At 46.7% G+C, this 16,333-nt stretch overlaps 1 protein-coding gene across 1 annotated transcript; it reads left to right on the plus strand.

Moving 5' to 3' along the window:
* The first annotated feature begins 1,142 nt into the window (after positions 1-1,142).
* Positions 1,143-15,275, plus strand: LOC114588045 (maestro heat-like repeat-containing protein family member 7). Its single transcript, XM_077921626.1, has 11 exons — positions 1,143-1,563; positions 2,172-2,296; positions 4,576-4,710; positions 5,378-5,457; positions 7,433-7,538; positions 8,779-8,874; positions 9,542-9,646; positions 10,407-10,542; positions 12,005-12,180; positions 13,798-13,950; positions 15,059-15,275. Exons 1-11 carry the CDS (start codon positions 1,260-1,262, stop codon positions 15,269-15,271), a joined length of 1,629 nt encoding a protein of 542 aa, XP_077777752.1. The 5' UTR covers positions 1,143-1,259; the 3' UTR covers positions 15,272-15,275.
* The last annotated feature ends 1,058 nt before the right edge of the window (positions 15,276-16,333 follow it).

The raw sequence follows: 16,333 nt of genomic DNA on the forward strand, positions 1-16,333 counted from the left end.
CTCAGACAACCAAATAACATGAGCCAGGCCTGCTATAGTTCAGAGCAGTTCTAGGGAATTCCTTCCTCCCAGCCATGGCAGGGTTTATTTTCAAAAGATAGACCTATCTTGAACGGTTCAAGTACAGTCTTACCTTGTGTTGCGTTTGCTTCAGGTTGAGCGTTCTCAGGTTGCGTCCCGCGGCGACCCGGAAGTTCCGGAAAGGGTTAGTTCCGGGTTTCACTGCTTGCGCATGCACAGACGCTCAAAAAGATGTCACACGCATGCGCAGAAGTGGCGAAGCGCGACCCGCAGATGCGCAGGCGCGGGTTGCGTTCTGCTCAGGTTGTGAACAGGGCTCTGGAACAGATCCCTTTCACAACCAGAGGCACCACTGTACAGTAATACCTCTGGTTACGTACCATCCTCCTTGTGAATGCTTCGGGTAACAAGCTCCACTAACCTGGAAGTAGGCGCACCTGGAAGCAAACTTTGCCCCAGAATGCAAGCGGAAGTTGTGCAGCAGCGGCATAGCAGCAGCGGGAGGTCCCATTAGCGAAAGCACGCCTCAGGTTAAGAACAGTTTAATGTTAAGAATGGACCTCCGGAACGAATTAAATTTGTAACCAGAGGTACCACTAGTGGTACTTCTTTGCTTCAGGATGAGAACAGAAATTGTGCTCCAGTGGCACAACAGCAGCAGGAGGCCCCGTAGGCTAAAGTGGTGCTTCAGGTTAAGAATGGTTTCAGGTTAAGAACGGACCTCCGGAATGAATTAAGTACTTAACCCGAGGTACCACTGTACTGGGAGCCAAAGCAGGTCTCTCAGGACCAGTGTTATATGGTGTCGCCGGTCACTCCCAGTCTCCAGTCTAGCTGCCGCATTCTGGATTAATTGCAGTTTCCGAGTCAACTTCAAAGGTAGCCCCACGTAGAGCGTGTTGCAGTAGTCCACTCTGGCGAGACAGTCTGCAGGCAGGAATGGTCTCAGTCTGTGTACTGGATGGAGCTGGCGGTCCAACATCTTATGAAGGGCCACCGGTTCCCCATCCTAGAGGGCTAAGGTAGACTAAGCTCAGTAAAATAAGGTGGCGCCACAAGCCCCGTTCCTCAGCTTTCCCCCACTCTGTTCAAGGTTGGGAAGACTGCGGGCCCTCCTTTCAAGGAGGAACACCAATGCTGCTCCAGCGGAAGAGGAAAGTGTAAGTGCTCCCGAGAGAGATCCTGATGATTCCTTGGAAACCCTTCCCAAGGGCAGGCCATGCACGGCCTACCACAGGATGCAAGCTGTGGGCCCTGAATCCAAGGATCAGAAGAAAGGGCCTTCCAAATCCTGGAGGTTTTGCCATTGCAGAGCACAAAGGGATGTTTCGGTAGGGGAAGGGGGAAACAGAAGGCTGCTCTGGGACTGCTGTGGGAACTGCAAGACCAGCCCCCAAAGCTTTAAACCACTACAGGAGAAGCAAGACCCAGTAATGGAGAAGAAGCAACCCAATGTTGATCGGCTTGATGTCCGTGCCCTGACAACCCACAACTCGCTAATACTTACGAGCACCACCCCAGAGAGCACAAGTACAATTGGGGGTACTATAGGTAAGGAGGTGCCGGGGGGGGGGGGGATAAAGTGGGTTGTTCAGACAAAAGCCAAGAATCTGGTGAATTGGGTCAGTCACAAAGACTGAGGCAGAGGGGTGGGGCCTGGTTGCAAGGGGTTTTTCCATTGCAATGATGGCACCAAATGGCTCTGTTCCCAATGGGCAGGGAGAAATTAAATATCTATACTTCTTCTTCTTCCTCCTCTTCTTCTTCTTCTTCTTCTTCTTCTTCTTCTTCTTCTTCTTCTTCTTCTTCTTCTTCTTCATTTATTACAAGAATTACATTTATTTAAAAAGTGGTAAAAAGAAAAGAAAAAGAAAAACATGAATGAAAATAAAAAATAGCAACAATTTGTTGTTGACAAAGAACAGCTGGATATATAAAGGGCCTCATAAAACCTAAATCCAGCCCTGGCTGCACCCCTTTTTGATGAAGTATGGAAATACTGGTTTTCCAGTGCTGTTTTGACATGAGTGCTGTGGGTGCCAACCTAAAATGACTGCCCTGGGCAGCAAAAAAAGAGAGAGGTTCTGGTACTCCAGGAGTACCCACTAAAAAGGCCCACTAATCTGCTTCTACCATATCTTTTGCTGTAGTTTCATCATTCAGTACCTTGGAATCTACGATCCAGTCGATGCCCTCGATCTATTCAGAGATGGGGAACTTATCAGATCTTGACATCATCGTTAATATGATGGAAACACCTAATTGTGAAGAACAGGTACAAACTTCCCCTTCCTTCCTTCCTGCCTGCATGCCTGCCTGCATGCATGCCTGCCTGCTTTTGAAGCAAAACTTGTTTTTGCAGGATCCTGATCACATGGTCACTCCCACACCATGCACTGAATGATGATGATCATTTTATTATGTATATCCCACCCGCCTGGCTGGCTTTCCCCAGCCACTCTGGGCAGCTTACAGAACACACACAAAATTGTAAAATGTACACAACTGTCATAGACAGGTAACTGCAATTATTGATCTCAGTTATATATATATATAAATACAGAGTTCATCCACACTTATGCATGTGGTGTGCCTATAAAGCACAAGTCCTGGCAGTTTCCCACTTGACCAACACTTTCTCATCATGGGTCCAGGGAGTCTTCTCCTTGTCCTGCTCCTTTCCGAGGGAAAACCTGCTCTTCAGTGATATATCAGAAAAAAATAGCAATCTGGGGAAAACCCAAATCCCTGTTAGCTCTGTTTGAGCACTACAGATATTGGGAAGCTTTGGTCCCCCCCAAATGTTTCTGAACTATATTTCCTGGCCATTGACTATGCTTGCTGGGACTGGTGGAAGTTGAAGTTGAGTCTTCAGGGCTGCATAAAATGTAGCTAAGCGAAAAATTGAAGCAAGGATACACTGTCCAGACATATTGCTACTCTCTCTGATAGTGACTCCAGGAGCTCAGTGCCAACAACACTGCAGCTGAAACGGAGCCACTGAAAAACAAAGGGGATGTCTACACATTCTCAGGGGGGACTCTGAGAATTTCAGGTTATGCCCAGTAACCCAGGAATGCTGAGAGCTTGGCAAGGTGGGGAGGGCAGTAACTCCAGGTGGAGACAGAACAGCTTGCTGCAGAAGGCATGGCTAGCTGCATTAGGAAGAGCACTCTCATTAGGAGGTGAGAGTACAGTGCAATATTTTATTGCAGGCTCTCCTTCTCATTATATATTGTGGAAATGCAATGTATCAAAGGACAGGGTTTATAGTGAGGCGGAAGGAGAACTTGGGGGGGGGGGTGTTAGGGGATCGCATCTGGCAACCAAAGCACCCCTTTGGTTTCAGGTAGTACATGGGTAGACAAGTCTAAAAAGCCCATGGCAAACATTTTCACAGCCCTCTAGCGTAGCGCTTTCCAAGTTGTGTGCCACAACATGTTGGTTTGTCGGCTGCAGTGGGTAGGTGTGTTGTGCGAACGTTCCCCACACTCCTCATGGGGCTGGAAAGGGGTTAGTTTAAGCTCCGGTTTGCTAGTGAAACTGAATTACTGTGTCATAAAGTGATGCATGTCTAAAAGGTGTGCCGCCAACATGAAAATTTTGGAAAGCTCTGCTCTACCAACTGTGGGGTTGCGGCGCTCATCTCGCTTTACTGGCCGAGGGAGCCGGCATACAGCTTCTGGGTCATGTGGCTAGCATGACGAAGCTGCTTCTGGCAAACCAGAGCAGCGCACGGAAACGCCATTTACCTTCCCACTGGAGCGGTACCTATTTATCTACTTGCACTTTGACGTGCTTTTGAACTGCTAGGTTGGCAGGAGCAGGGACCGAGCGATGGGAGCTCACCCCATCACGGGGATTCAAACCACCGACCTTCTGATCGGCAAGTCCTAGGCTCTGTGGTTTAACCCACAGCGCCACCCTCGTCCCTCATTTATATACTGGATTCTAAGCCTCCTGGTGTATATTTTGCTCTAGGAAGCTTAGTTTGGTCAGAATTGAGTAACAGCAACTCAGCTGTTGGGTGGTCAGGTGGCAGCTGTTGCATACCATGCCAGCACCTCCTGGTTCAGGCTGTGTTTGCCATAGTTTACATAGCCAAAACAGCAGCATCCACACAGAAGTTAGCCCCAACATTCACCAAAGTACAAAAAAAAGTTTTACACAAAAAAACACACACCCTAAGGCAGGCTTCCTCAAACTCGGCCCTCCAGATGTTTTTGACCTACAACTCCCATGATCCCTAGCTAGCAGGACCAGTGGTCAGGGATGATGGGAATTGTAGTCTCAAGACATATGGAGGGCCGAGTTTGAGGGAGCCTGCCCTAAGGGGTTCCCCCTACTCAAAAAACAGCCCAATAAGGACACAGCATGCTCAGTGGCCATGGAATGATGACGGAGATTTGTGGGTGGAGGAAATGGAAAATGGCAGAAGGGGAATGGAATGGAGTGGGGTGGTGGGAATGCTGGACAGTGTTGCTCTGCGCTGCAATGTTTTGTTGCCGTTCCCACATAGAAGTAGGGGCAGCTTGAATGAATAATATTTTCCAGAGTATCCTGGACAACAATGAGGAGAAAATTAGCTTCCTCCATGCCATTTCTGCTAGTTGCATGACTGCGCATAAAAGTGGCAAGGACACCTTGGATCTCCCATACACGAAGAATGAATTGGTGGAAGCACTTCTGGTAAGTGAGATATCTGGCACCAGGAATCCTGTGGAGCAGATGGGCAGCTAAAACATTGGGGGGGGGGTGGACTCAATGTTGAGAAGTACAGAAGAACCCAGGGGAAGGGAGGAGATGTGGCTGTGGCAGAAAGGAGAGAAGTGTGCAGCCATATTAGAACAGGATGGCCAAATCTATTGTAAAACAATAGTAACAATGATACCCTGAAGGTGGTAATGTTGGCTTGGAGGTTTGGGGAAGACGACTAGATGGGGGAAAGTGACAAATACAGCTGAGCAGTTGTGCAGCATGAGGAGACCACAGGGGCAGTTGCCCTGGGCGCAAGATTGTTAGAGGGTGCAAAATTTCAATACCCGGTGCTGCTTCAATGCAGCTGTTTACTTCCATCACTGGTCTCCATTGAAAATGGTTTCTCCATGCAAACCAGGAAGTGACCTCTTCAGACAATGGAACAACTCTTATTTTCTTATCTCTGTGGCTGCGATCTCCTGGGTGATGCAGATGCCGTTAGGCAGTTGAATGCACATGCACATTTGTTTCCCTCCCACCCTACTCCTCATGGCCCCGGGCACTGGCAATCCCTGCTACACCACTGCAGCTGAGTAAGAGAACCTGGGAGGAAAGTGTTACACAGCAATGACTCTCCCCTTTCGTCCTACACTCCCAGATGGTGATGGAGACACTGCCTGTTCACTCTGTGCCATCGTTCCTCCTATCCTGCTCAATGCTCACGGTCTACAACCTCAGGTACCAAGTCAACCTATGAAAATCACATCCAGACTGGCTATAGCACTGGTATTTCTCAACTGCATCATTGGGGAAGGGGGATATTTTTCCAGTTGCATTTCTCATCTCCCATACCATTGCTGGAATAAACCCAGAAATCCTTGGCTCCCCCTCAAACTACATTTCACACAAAGTTATATGATTCCCTCCTGTTTGTTTTAAAAACCAAACAGGTTTCTGGTTGTTAAGGGTGCTGGGAACTGGAGCTCTGTGAGGGGTAAACTACTGTTTGGGGAAACCCATGTGTTTTAAATGTGCATTAAATATATGGTACTGATGTGACTACGTGCTTCTCTTCATTGCTTCCTCTTTCAGTCAGTGTCCCTTGTGAATTCTTTTGGTTTGTACCATCACTGTTATACTGACGATATTCAGTTCAGATTTCCCCATGCCTTTTCTTGCTTTTTTACATTTACATTTACATTTATTTACATTTATTTATTTACGGCTATTAGCCCATAAAATATGTACAAACCTAAAAAAGCACAAAGGCTTAAAGACCGATATATCTGACAACAGAAGGTGAACACCGCGATGCAAGGGTGGGTCATTGGGCAGAGCCAAATAACAGCATGGGGCCCGGAGAGCTCCAAGGGACGGTTCACAGAAAAAGGAAAACTGAAGACGAGATCCGACATGCACTCTCATCATAACTGTCCGATTAGATTTTGATGTTGTTGTTGTTGTTTGGTGGTTTTTGCGTGTGAGATAACCGCATTCAGGAATCTCGCCACCTGCAGAGTAACAGAAGGATCTGTATCCTGCAAAAGCAGTGCGGCGTGTGACTCAACAGGCCTGCCAACCAAGCGCAGTAAAGCAGGACCCAGGAATTTAGTCCTGGCTATGCTATGTAGGGGACAGTTGAACATTATATGCTTTTTTATGGTCATGCTCCAGTCTCCTCTTGGATGATAATCTTTAAACTATAAATGTGCACTAGAATAAATTATTTTTTTCTTACACCCAAGCCCTTTGTTTTGTCTGCTCCTCCTCTTTCTTCCGAGGGCGCTACTCTAAATTCTTCTTTGCAATTCCAAAGTTTTCTCCTATAGCTCATATTCCCAATCTAGACAAATCCTGTTGATTTAGAATGCTGCTTAGGGATGTCCTGAGCATTCGTTTTTTGGTGCCTGCAACATGGTTGCCTCATTTAGAATGCTTGAAGGCAGGACTGTGCTTATCCGGGTTCTGCAAACCTCCTCCTTCCCCAGCCCATGACACCACAGCAACTTATCTCAGGGCAGGAGACAGGCAGAGAAAACTTCAGGCACTTCCAATCCACAGGATCCTCAGCCAGGAAAGTGATGCTCAGCATATAGTTCTCATTAAGGAGAAAACCCCACGTACCTTTTTCTTAGACATAGCTCAGTTGGTTAGAGCGCTGTGCTGATAATGCCAAGGTTGCAGGTTCGATCCCTGTATGGGATAGCTGCATATTCCTGCATTCAAGGACTAGACCAAGGGTTGTCAACCTGGACCCTACTGCCCACTAGTGGGTGTTTCAGGATTCTAGGTGGGCGGTAGGGGGTTCTACGGCACAAGCTGAATCCTCCATCCATCGAGCACTGGTGGGCGGGAAGGAAATTTTACCATCCAGAAAGATGCATGAGTGGGTGGTAGGTATGAAAAGGTTGACTACCCCTGGACTAGATGATCCTCGGGGTCCCTTCCAACTCTACAGTTCTCTGATTCTCAGTGGGATTTGCAGACATCATGATCTCTGGTGAGAGGGCTGAAACTTGCCCTTTCCAGGCATGTGCAGCATCTACATGACATTGTTGGCTTACTTAGGAGAACATGGAGGAAAAGACTCCATGGAGGAAAGAGGTGCCCCCCCCACTTTTAAAGGGAGAACAGAATTTGCGTTTTTCTCTATTTCACAGCCCCTCCTCTCAACCAGCATAATAACCAGTTGTTTTTCCTTTGGTCCTGACAGCAAAATGAAGCCCCCATTTGATCCTGAGCAATTGTCTGGTATCTTGCGGCTGGCTCTCCATGGCATTTTTAACATGGATACAGATTTGGGAAATCCTCACAGCCAGGTAAATTCAGGATTTCTTATAAATACTGGGGAAAGAGAATATTCTTTTTCTGGTGCACTGTCCCTTTAGTTTTGCTCATATTGCTGAGAGAGAGTCCATCCTCAGGGCTACAGCAGGCAGATGTAAGTATCAGAAAAATAAGGATGGGGAGTTGTTTGGCTACATCACACATTCCATCTTGTTATCCTGAATCTGCTTCCCAAAGAAAGGTCTTTGTTGGACTGGCTGAGCTACACGGTTTTCTGTAGCCTATCTGCATATATTTTTCCACTTGAACTGCTGCAGACTTCTTATTTTTTGCGTCTCATGACATTTGAGCCCACTGGGTAGGCAAACTAAGGCCTGGGGGCTGGATCTGGCCCAATTGCCTTCTAAATCTGGCCCACGGACGGTCTGGGAATCAGTGTGTTTTTACATGAGTAGAATGTGCCCTTTTATTTAAAATGCCTCTCTGGGTTATTTGTGGGGCACAGGAATTCGTTCATCCCCCCCCCAAAAAATATAGTCTGGCCCTCCACAAGGTCTGAGGGACAGTGGACCGGCCTCCTGCTGAAAAGGTTTGCTGACCCCTGATCTGGGTTATACCTCCACTGCTGAAGGCAATGGCCTCTGAGTACCAGTTTCTGGGAGGAACAATGCTACACTCAGGTCCTTCTTGTGGGCTTCCCATAGGCATTTGGTTGGGAAGAGGATGCCAGACTAGGTGGACCTTTGGTCTGCTCCATCAGAACGCATCTTATTTTCTTACCTGCCAATGAGGACAACCTTTCAAGTATCTGATGAAGAGGAACTCTGGTCCACAAAAGCCACAGGACTCTGTTGTTTCCCCTGCAACAGACTTAACATGGGTACTCCTCAGGAAGTGGCAGTCTGATTGTCATCTTATTTGTTAGCGGGCAAAGGAATTCAGCCTCTGCACCAGGAGTGGCTAACCTATGGTCCTCCAGATCATCTTGTTGGACTACAACTCCCATCGTTCCTCGCCATTGTTCATGCTGGCTGGGAATGATGGGAGTTGAAGTTCAGCAACATCTGGAGGGACACAGGTTCCCCACTCCTGCTCTACACAAGCCCAGGGTTTCCCAAAGTCGGGTCTCCAGCTGTTTTTTTTGGACTACAGTTCCCATCATCACTGACAACTGGTCCTGCTAGCTAGGGATGATGTTTTTGTAGTCCAAAAACAGCTGAAAACCCAAGTTTGCGAAACCCTGCACTAGCCTTTGGCTCTCTTTCCCTTCAGGCTCTCTACCAATCGTCTGCAGACACAATGGAGATCATGCTGAAGGGCGTGCTGTCTGAGGTTCCAACTACAAGCCACCTGATGTTTATTTTGAAGGTGAGTGGGTTAAATGGAAAGAGAGTGGCACTTTATCTTGCCACTTATACGATGGAGAGTCTGGCAGGGAAAGCATTTATGAATATTTGCTTAATGTATTTATAGCCAGCTGTTCATTGTTCACATAAATCCCAGAGAGAGAGAGAGAGAGAGAGAGAGAGAGAGAGAACACAATAAACAATGTTTCATGTAAATACATTTCATGGGAATATAGTTTTCATCCTAGTAGGCATTCTTTGAGTCAGCAACATCACCCGCCACGCAACAGTATAGAAACATGGCTTAAGTCACAGTGGTGTCCAAACTTTTTTCAAAGAGGGCCAGATTTGATGAAATGAAGGGCCGTGAGGGCCGACCAAAGGGCCAACCAAAGTTGTTGAGCTTTTTTAAGGGGTTTTTAGGATTTTACCCCAGGAAATGAACTGCCACAGGGGCTGACCGGCGGGCTGGATTAGCCCCCGAAATGGACTTTGGACATGCCTGGCTTAAGGGATGCAACAGACCAACATCAGCTTGACAAATGCAGAGTCCGTTTAGAATTTTTCAGGATCAAATGACAGGGCCGAGAGGAAGAAGAGATGTTTGTGGGGCCACAGTTGTCAATGTGTGGTGTGTAAGTCTCAGGCCAGATGTTGCAGTCATTCTGAGCTGCTGCTTCCTTCCTCAGCACATCAACTTCTGGATTCATTCCAACGATCCCCAAGAGAGATATAGGTCTGTCCTCTGCAGCACCACTGTGTTGCGACATGCTCTTCTGCTGCCAGATTTCAACGTGAGTACCCCCAGAACCTGGCTCAATACGGCAGCCCCGATACGAGTTTGATGTTTTATTATGCTTTTATATTTGTTGGAAGCCATCCAGAGTGGCTGGGGCAACCCAGTCAGATGGGCGGGGTACAAATAATAAAACAATTATTATATTATTATAAGTACTAGGCGAAGCAGGTCCAACCTGTCGTTTCCCCTTCTCCATGTTCATGGGAATGTGTCCACAGAAAGGATTCCTGCTAAGGACCTGTCTTCCTCACAGGCTAGGGTAATAATAATAATAGTAATAATAGTAGTAGTAATAATAATAATAATAATAATAATAATAATAATAATAATAATATTTATACCCCACCATCTGGCTGGGCTTCCCCAGCCACTCTGGGCGGCTTCCAACAAAATATTAAAATAAGGCAATGCATCAAACATTAAAAGCTTCCCTAAACAGGGCTGCCTTCAGATGTCTTCTAAAAGTCTGGTAGTTATTGTTCTCTTTGACATCTGGTGGGAGGGCGTTCCACAGGGCGGGTGCCACTACCGAGAAGGCCCTCTGCCTGGTTCCCTGTAACTTGGCGTCTCGCAGCAAGGGAACCACCAGAAGGCCCTCGGCGCTGGACCTCAGTGTCCGGGTAGAATGATGGGGGTGGAGACACTCTTTCAGATATACTGGACTGAGGATGTGAAGAGTAGAGATCAGTTGAAACAAGGGGAGAAGCAGACCACAAAATATGGTTGGAGATCTCTGTTGTCTTCTGTCCCTGCAGAAGTCCAGTGAGCTTCCTGCCTTGGGACACCACGTGGCACAGTTTGGAATCTGTATCACAGATACTATGAAAGATGTGAGCAACCAGGCCAGGTTGACTATCAGCTGCCTTTATGAGCTGCTGCTCGATCAGATGGGTAAGTTGGTTTGAAAACATGAGACCAGCAGCCCCTTCTTGGGAGGCCACATATTGCTTCCAACAACTGATAATACAGTGTCATGAAAATCCATATACTGTACAGTGTCTCATCCCTTTAGAACATTTTCCATTAAGGATGTATCTCTTCAAGATGTTTCAAAGCGAGTTGGAGATGCATCTGAACCATGGGCATTTTTATATCATAATTTTGTTATAAATCATAAGTGTTGTGTGTATTGCAATTTTATGTTGTAAACTGCCTTGAGATCGACAGGTGAAGGGTGGTGTGCAAATTTTACACACACACTGACCTAGTCAAGGCTACTCAAATTATTTTGACCCTAGAGGTTGAAAATCCCACAACTCTGTCTTCCTAGGAGTTAAAAGCACAAGTTGTGGTAAATTAAATACCTAGCAGTTTCATGACACCCACTACCAGTTGCCTTGGTGACCCCCTCACTCTTCTTAATAGTAGGACCTGTTTCTGACCCTAAGCCTCCCCCCACACACTTTACCTATCCTACCTTCACCTACCTGTGCTTAAGTTAGGGCAATTCGTGCTTATCACATCTTATAAACTCTTTCCAGGCTTATTGTTTCAGCACTGTAAAGGTAAAGGTACCCCTCACCGTTAGGTCCAGTCATGGACGACTCTGGGGTTGTGCGCTCATCTCGCTCTATAGGCTGAGGAAGCCGGCGTTTGTCCACAGACAGCTTCTGGGTCATGTGGCCAGCATAACTAAGCCGCTTCTGGCGAAACCAGAGCAGCGCACAGAAACGCCGTTTACCTTCCCGCCAGAGGAACTTGACGTGCTTTTGAACTGCTAGGTTGGCAGGAGCAGGGACCAAGTAATGGGAGCTCACCCCATCGTGGGGATTCGAACCTCCGACCTTCTGATCGGCAAGTCCTAGGCTCTGTGGTTTAGACCACAGCGCTACCCGTGTCCCATTCAGCACTGTAGCATTGAGCTAATCTCCTCACGCATGCTGAAAGGTGTCATTGTTCTCATTTCTCTTAACTTGTTCTAGTTTCTCTTAACTTGTACAGATCCCAGAGGGCAAAGTATCCCACAGGGATTAGGACTTAACTGAGAAATGATCTCCCTTCTTTTCACATATTAATTCTTCCACAAGAAAGCTGATATCTGCAAAAAACACAAAAAACACACAAAAACACACACACACAAAAAAAACCTCCCAAAACCTGGCAGCCTGCTCACTGTTGTGTTTCATGCTGCCCTCATCTTCTCCCATAGGCCACACTCCATATATAAACGTAAGCGTAACAATTAAGGCCACAAAGTATTTGACATACCTTCTCCTAACCCAGATGCAAATCTTTATTTCTCAAGTCTTGCTTCGGACCACTGCAGGAACAAGTGGGACTGGACAAATCCCCTTGTGGGGAAATCTTAGGATACCTCACAAATCCTTGCACAGATAGCAGTTATCTTCCAAAGGGGACAGAAAGATCCCAGGTCGTAATGTCAAAGAGACCCATTACATAGACAGAAACAGAGGTACTTCTGCTGTTTCCCTGTCAGGGCTGAGCGTGAGTGAGGCTGAAGAACTGTGGTGCCACAGTTACGAAGACCAGAAAATGCTGGCTTACGTGGATTCCTGCAGGGTGGGGGAGGTAAGAATATACCTCTGAGGCAGCATTAAATATGGATAAGTTCACACCCAATGGAAATGCCTCATGCTTCCCCAGAATTAGGCTAGTGTAGAAGAGGCTCATCCATACTTCCACTTTCCCCTGGGGAAAACCCGCTCTTTGGAGCTGAATCGGAACAAACATCAATCGAGTTTTCGGTGATTGATATTTGCCCTGATTCATCGCTAAAGAGTGGGTTTTCCCTGGGAAAGCTACAGGGCAATGGGAAACCACTTGGACCCATTCTAAGAATACATAGGACAAACTGAAGACCACTCAGACCCATGCTTTCTAGGCTCAGGACAAGCCCAAATGTGGACAAGCCCTCAGTATCGGTGGTGCTGATAACAGAGCCGTTCAGAGCCGATAACACAGCACCGTTCCTTTCAAGAATGATCTTGGTGGCTCTATGCCATAGTTTCCCAAACTTGGGCCACCAGCTGTTTTTGGACTACAACTCCCACCACCCCTCATTAGCAGGACCGTTGGTCAGGAATGATAGGAACTGTAGTCCAAAAACAGCTGGAGATTCAAGTTTTGGAAACCCTGAACCCTGTCTACACTTTGGCAGCAAAATGGGGCCACAAGACGATGGTTTACGCACACTGGAGGGACTCTCTAGATATGTAGAAATGTAGCTGTTTACAACCTGAGAGGGAGACAGGGAGACTTCATTTTGACTGGGCATGCTTAGTAGCACCCAGGCCCCACCAGGTTTTGTGGGTTCTGGTCGTGGGGAGGGAAGAAAGGGAAAGGGAGTTAGCCTGCTTTAGAAACATGGCACCTAATCCCTTCCCCACACTTTAGAAACCTACCCCACCCTTACAAGCTTGAGCAATAATATACTCAGATTTAAAAGTAGCAGCCATCCTTAAACCAAAGCTCTTCAGACTTATTTGAAGAATGGGATAAGTTCTCCTGAGGATGGGGGTTAGGAAAGAAAGAAGTATGTCTTTTTCTTCCTTTCTTCTCATGATACTCTTCCCTGCTCAAGCCCAATCAGTGCTACACAGCTCCTAATTCCAGGTTGGGTGGAGCCCTTCATAGGACTCCTGTGAGGGACACCAGATCCCTCCAGAGATCCTTTCCATTCATGATTGTTTGTGCTCATGAAGCTATTGGGGTGGTCACACATAATCCCGCTTGGAGGACTGTTTGCAACTGCAAGAGTTTTGGGGGTGTCAAACTGCTAATTTCCAGTCAGTGCACACCCCACAATGTCTTGCTGAAATCCCATAGCTTTCTATACCACAACTGTCCTGGTTTCTTGTCGTCCTGCTTGACAGCAATCATGTGATGGTACTGAAGAAGCATTGCAGAGCAAGCTAAAGCAGAATAAACCCACCTCCCATGTCAAGAATAATATGTTGCAGAGTACAACCACAATGACACCCATTTGGAGGGGCCTTAGGAAAAGAAGACACTGTAACTTTTGTTATAGATCTCCACTTGTTCCATTCAAATGTACACACACACACACATATACATACATACATACATACATACATACATACATACATATATATACATATATACACACATATATATACATGTAGTTCTGCCACACAATCTTTAAAATGTGGACACTTTTGATTTTAGCTGTTCAGAAACATCTTCACAGAAGATCAGACGAGAACCTTTCTGGAGACATCTTTGCGGGCCATTTATAATCCTGAGCTAAGGATAAGAGAGGCTGGGATCCTCCTAGTGTTTTCCCACCTGGGGAAGGCCAATGAGATAATGGCGGATAAGGTGAGCTACCAAGATAGGCTTCAAAACATCAGAAACTGCTTTACCACCAAGACATCAGTTGGGCCCTGGGTATCCGCAGTCGTGGGCGCAAGATGGTGCCACTGGTGGCTGGACTGTAGCCTACTAGGGTGTATGAGGTGTTAGGGGAGGGGCAGTACCTCTAGTGGGTGACACGCCTTCTTCTGGGGTACAATGTCCACTTTTGGTTCCCACCCTGCACTCAGCTCTTACCTGTGGCTCCTAGAATGCGACAGTGGCCACATCCCGGAAACCAGATTTGAGTGGCTGGCTAAACCAGGTGAGGATAGCCAAAAGGTCTCAAATCATCAGTGAGTTAGGGACTTCCCCTGCATGTGAACACATTCTCTGGCAGATTGAGTAGATGAGACCAATAGTTGGTCCAGCGGTCAAGAAAGTGGTTTCTGCATGTGCTGTAGAGGGAAGTGAGGAACACGTGAGTCTCGTCCACCTGGGGAGGGGGGCCATCTAGGACAGGCTTCCCCAACCTCGGCCCTCCAGGTGTTTTGAGACCACAATTCCCAGCATCCCTGACCACTGTTCCTGCTAGCTAGGGATCATAGGAGTTGTAGGCCAAAAACATCTGGAGGGCCAAGGTTGGAAAAGCCTGATCTAGGAGAAGGAAAACTCTGATCTTCTGCTGCCTTGCAGGATATCTTTGGGAGAAGAAAAGGTTAAGGAGTAAACCCTACACAAATCCAGAATGGAGTCCCTAAGATGGTTAGATGGTGCCTTGTACATCTCCCTCCAGCAACTCATCCAGCCCATGTTTTGCTCTGCTTTCCTTTGGACCACATCAGCAAGCATGAGGTCTTATCATCCGGCCCAGGCTTGCACCCTGAGAAGGTCATTTCAGTGCTGCTAGCTCAACTGTTTGACTTCACCCCCAAAGGCGCACTCCTGCAGACCCATCTGTTGCCCCACCCACTATTGGCCCCTGGAAGGTTGTCTCTGAGGCAATGTGGCCCTCAGGCTGAAAAAGATTCCCCACTCAAAGCAGGAGAAAAGAGATCTCACGTCAGAGCAGAGAAACCTGCACCCTTTTCTGCCCAAAGGTAGCCTGATGCTTGCCGTTGTTTCATCTTTCCAGGCAGAAGACATAGCGGAGAAGATATACCAGCAGATCTACAAGCTTCAGATACTCAGAGAGGTCCCAGAAGCATTGCAAGGCTTCTTTCCAAGTAGAGGTAATGCTACCAGACTCAAGAGAGAAGGCCAGAGCATATATTTAGCTTGGAAGGTTCCAGGTTCAGCACTCCAACCCCTAATATTTCCAGTTAAAAGAGAGTTTGATAGTAAATAATGGGAACAGCCTCTCTCTACACAAGAGCTTGGAGGCCTGGTGGCCTTCAAAGTAGATTACACTGTGCTACCTAAGCAAATATTATTGCCTGGTAAACAGCAGTTTCCAGTCCATAATTGGGAAATGGGAAAGGACAATGTCAAACTAAGAGAATAACATGATTGTTTACTCGTGCGGTTGGGATTTAAGGTCTGCTTGGACTTCAGTGAGCTGTGCTTATGCAGCAAGGATTCAACAAGACACCCAGAATTAAACAGGGGAGGCAAAAGGTTGACATTTACACATGGGGATATATTTTTTTATGAAGCTTCATTGCATTTGAGAGCCTAACTACATGTGAAACTGAATGAGCTGCTAGCAGTCACATCAGCATTGCTGTTTTCTGTTAATCAACCAGGGTGGAGGGCTTACTGCAAATTTATTGTGCTGTTTTTGCAATATAGTAGGCTGTCTAAATTGTGTATTGCTTTGTAATGATCTGTTGGGTCTCTGGACCGTAATAAAGATTGAATTGAATAGAATATAGAAATGACATGAGAAAACTTGATCTGCTTATTTGTATCATTTATTATTCCCATAATCCTTGTTTGTGGCTGGAGAAACCCTGCCAGATGGGGGGATATAATTATTATTATTATCATCATCATCATCATCATCATCATCATCATAAAAGTTATTCCCCCCCCCCACAAAAGCAAGTGTGGGGGCAATTTTCATCAGGACTGCAGTGTATAGGGGAGGAGATGTTTAACCCTTTCCCCCCAGCTGCAAAATTTACACATATATACAGACTGGGGGCTCCCAACATGTGTGTACACACACACACACACACACACACACAGAGAGAGAGAGAGAGAGAGAGAGCAATAGGAAAAGAGTTTCCACTGATCCCTGTGTTACAAAATGCACCTTTTAATATACTGTAACTGCCCCTAGAACTACATCAAAATTTCAGTATAATGGGGGGGGGAGGGATCTTCTTTCTAATAAAAGACCTGCAGCAGGGATGGGAAAGATGTCACCCTCCCAATGTAATCTGCCTACAATTCCCATCATCCTAGA

Source organism: Podarcis muralis, chromosome 17 (genome assembly GCF_964188315.1).
Source record: "Podarcis muralis chromosome 17, rPodMur119.hap1.1, whole genome shotgun sequence".
Lineage (NCBI taxonomy): Eukaryota > Metazoa > Chordata > Lepidosauria > Squamata > Lacertidae > Podarcis > Podarcis muralis.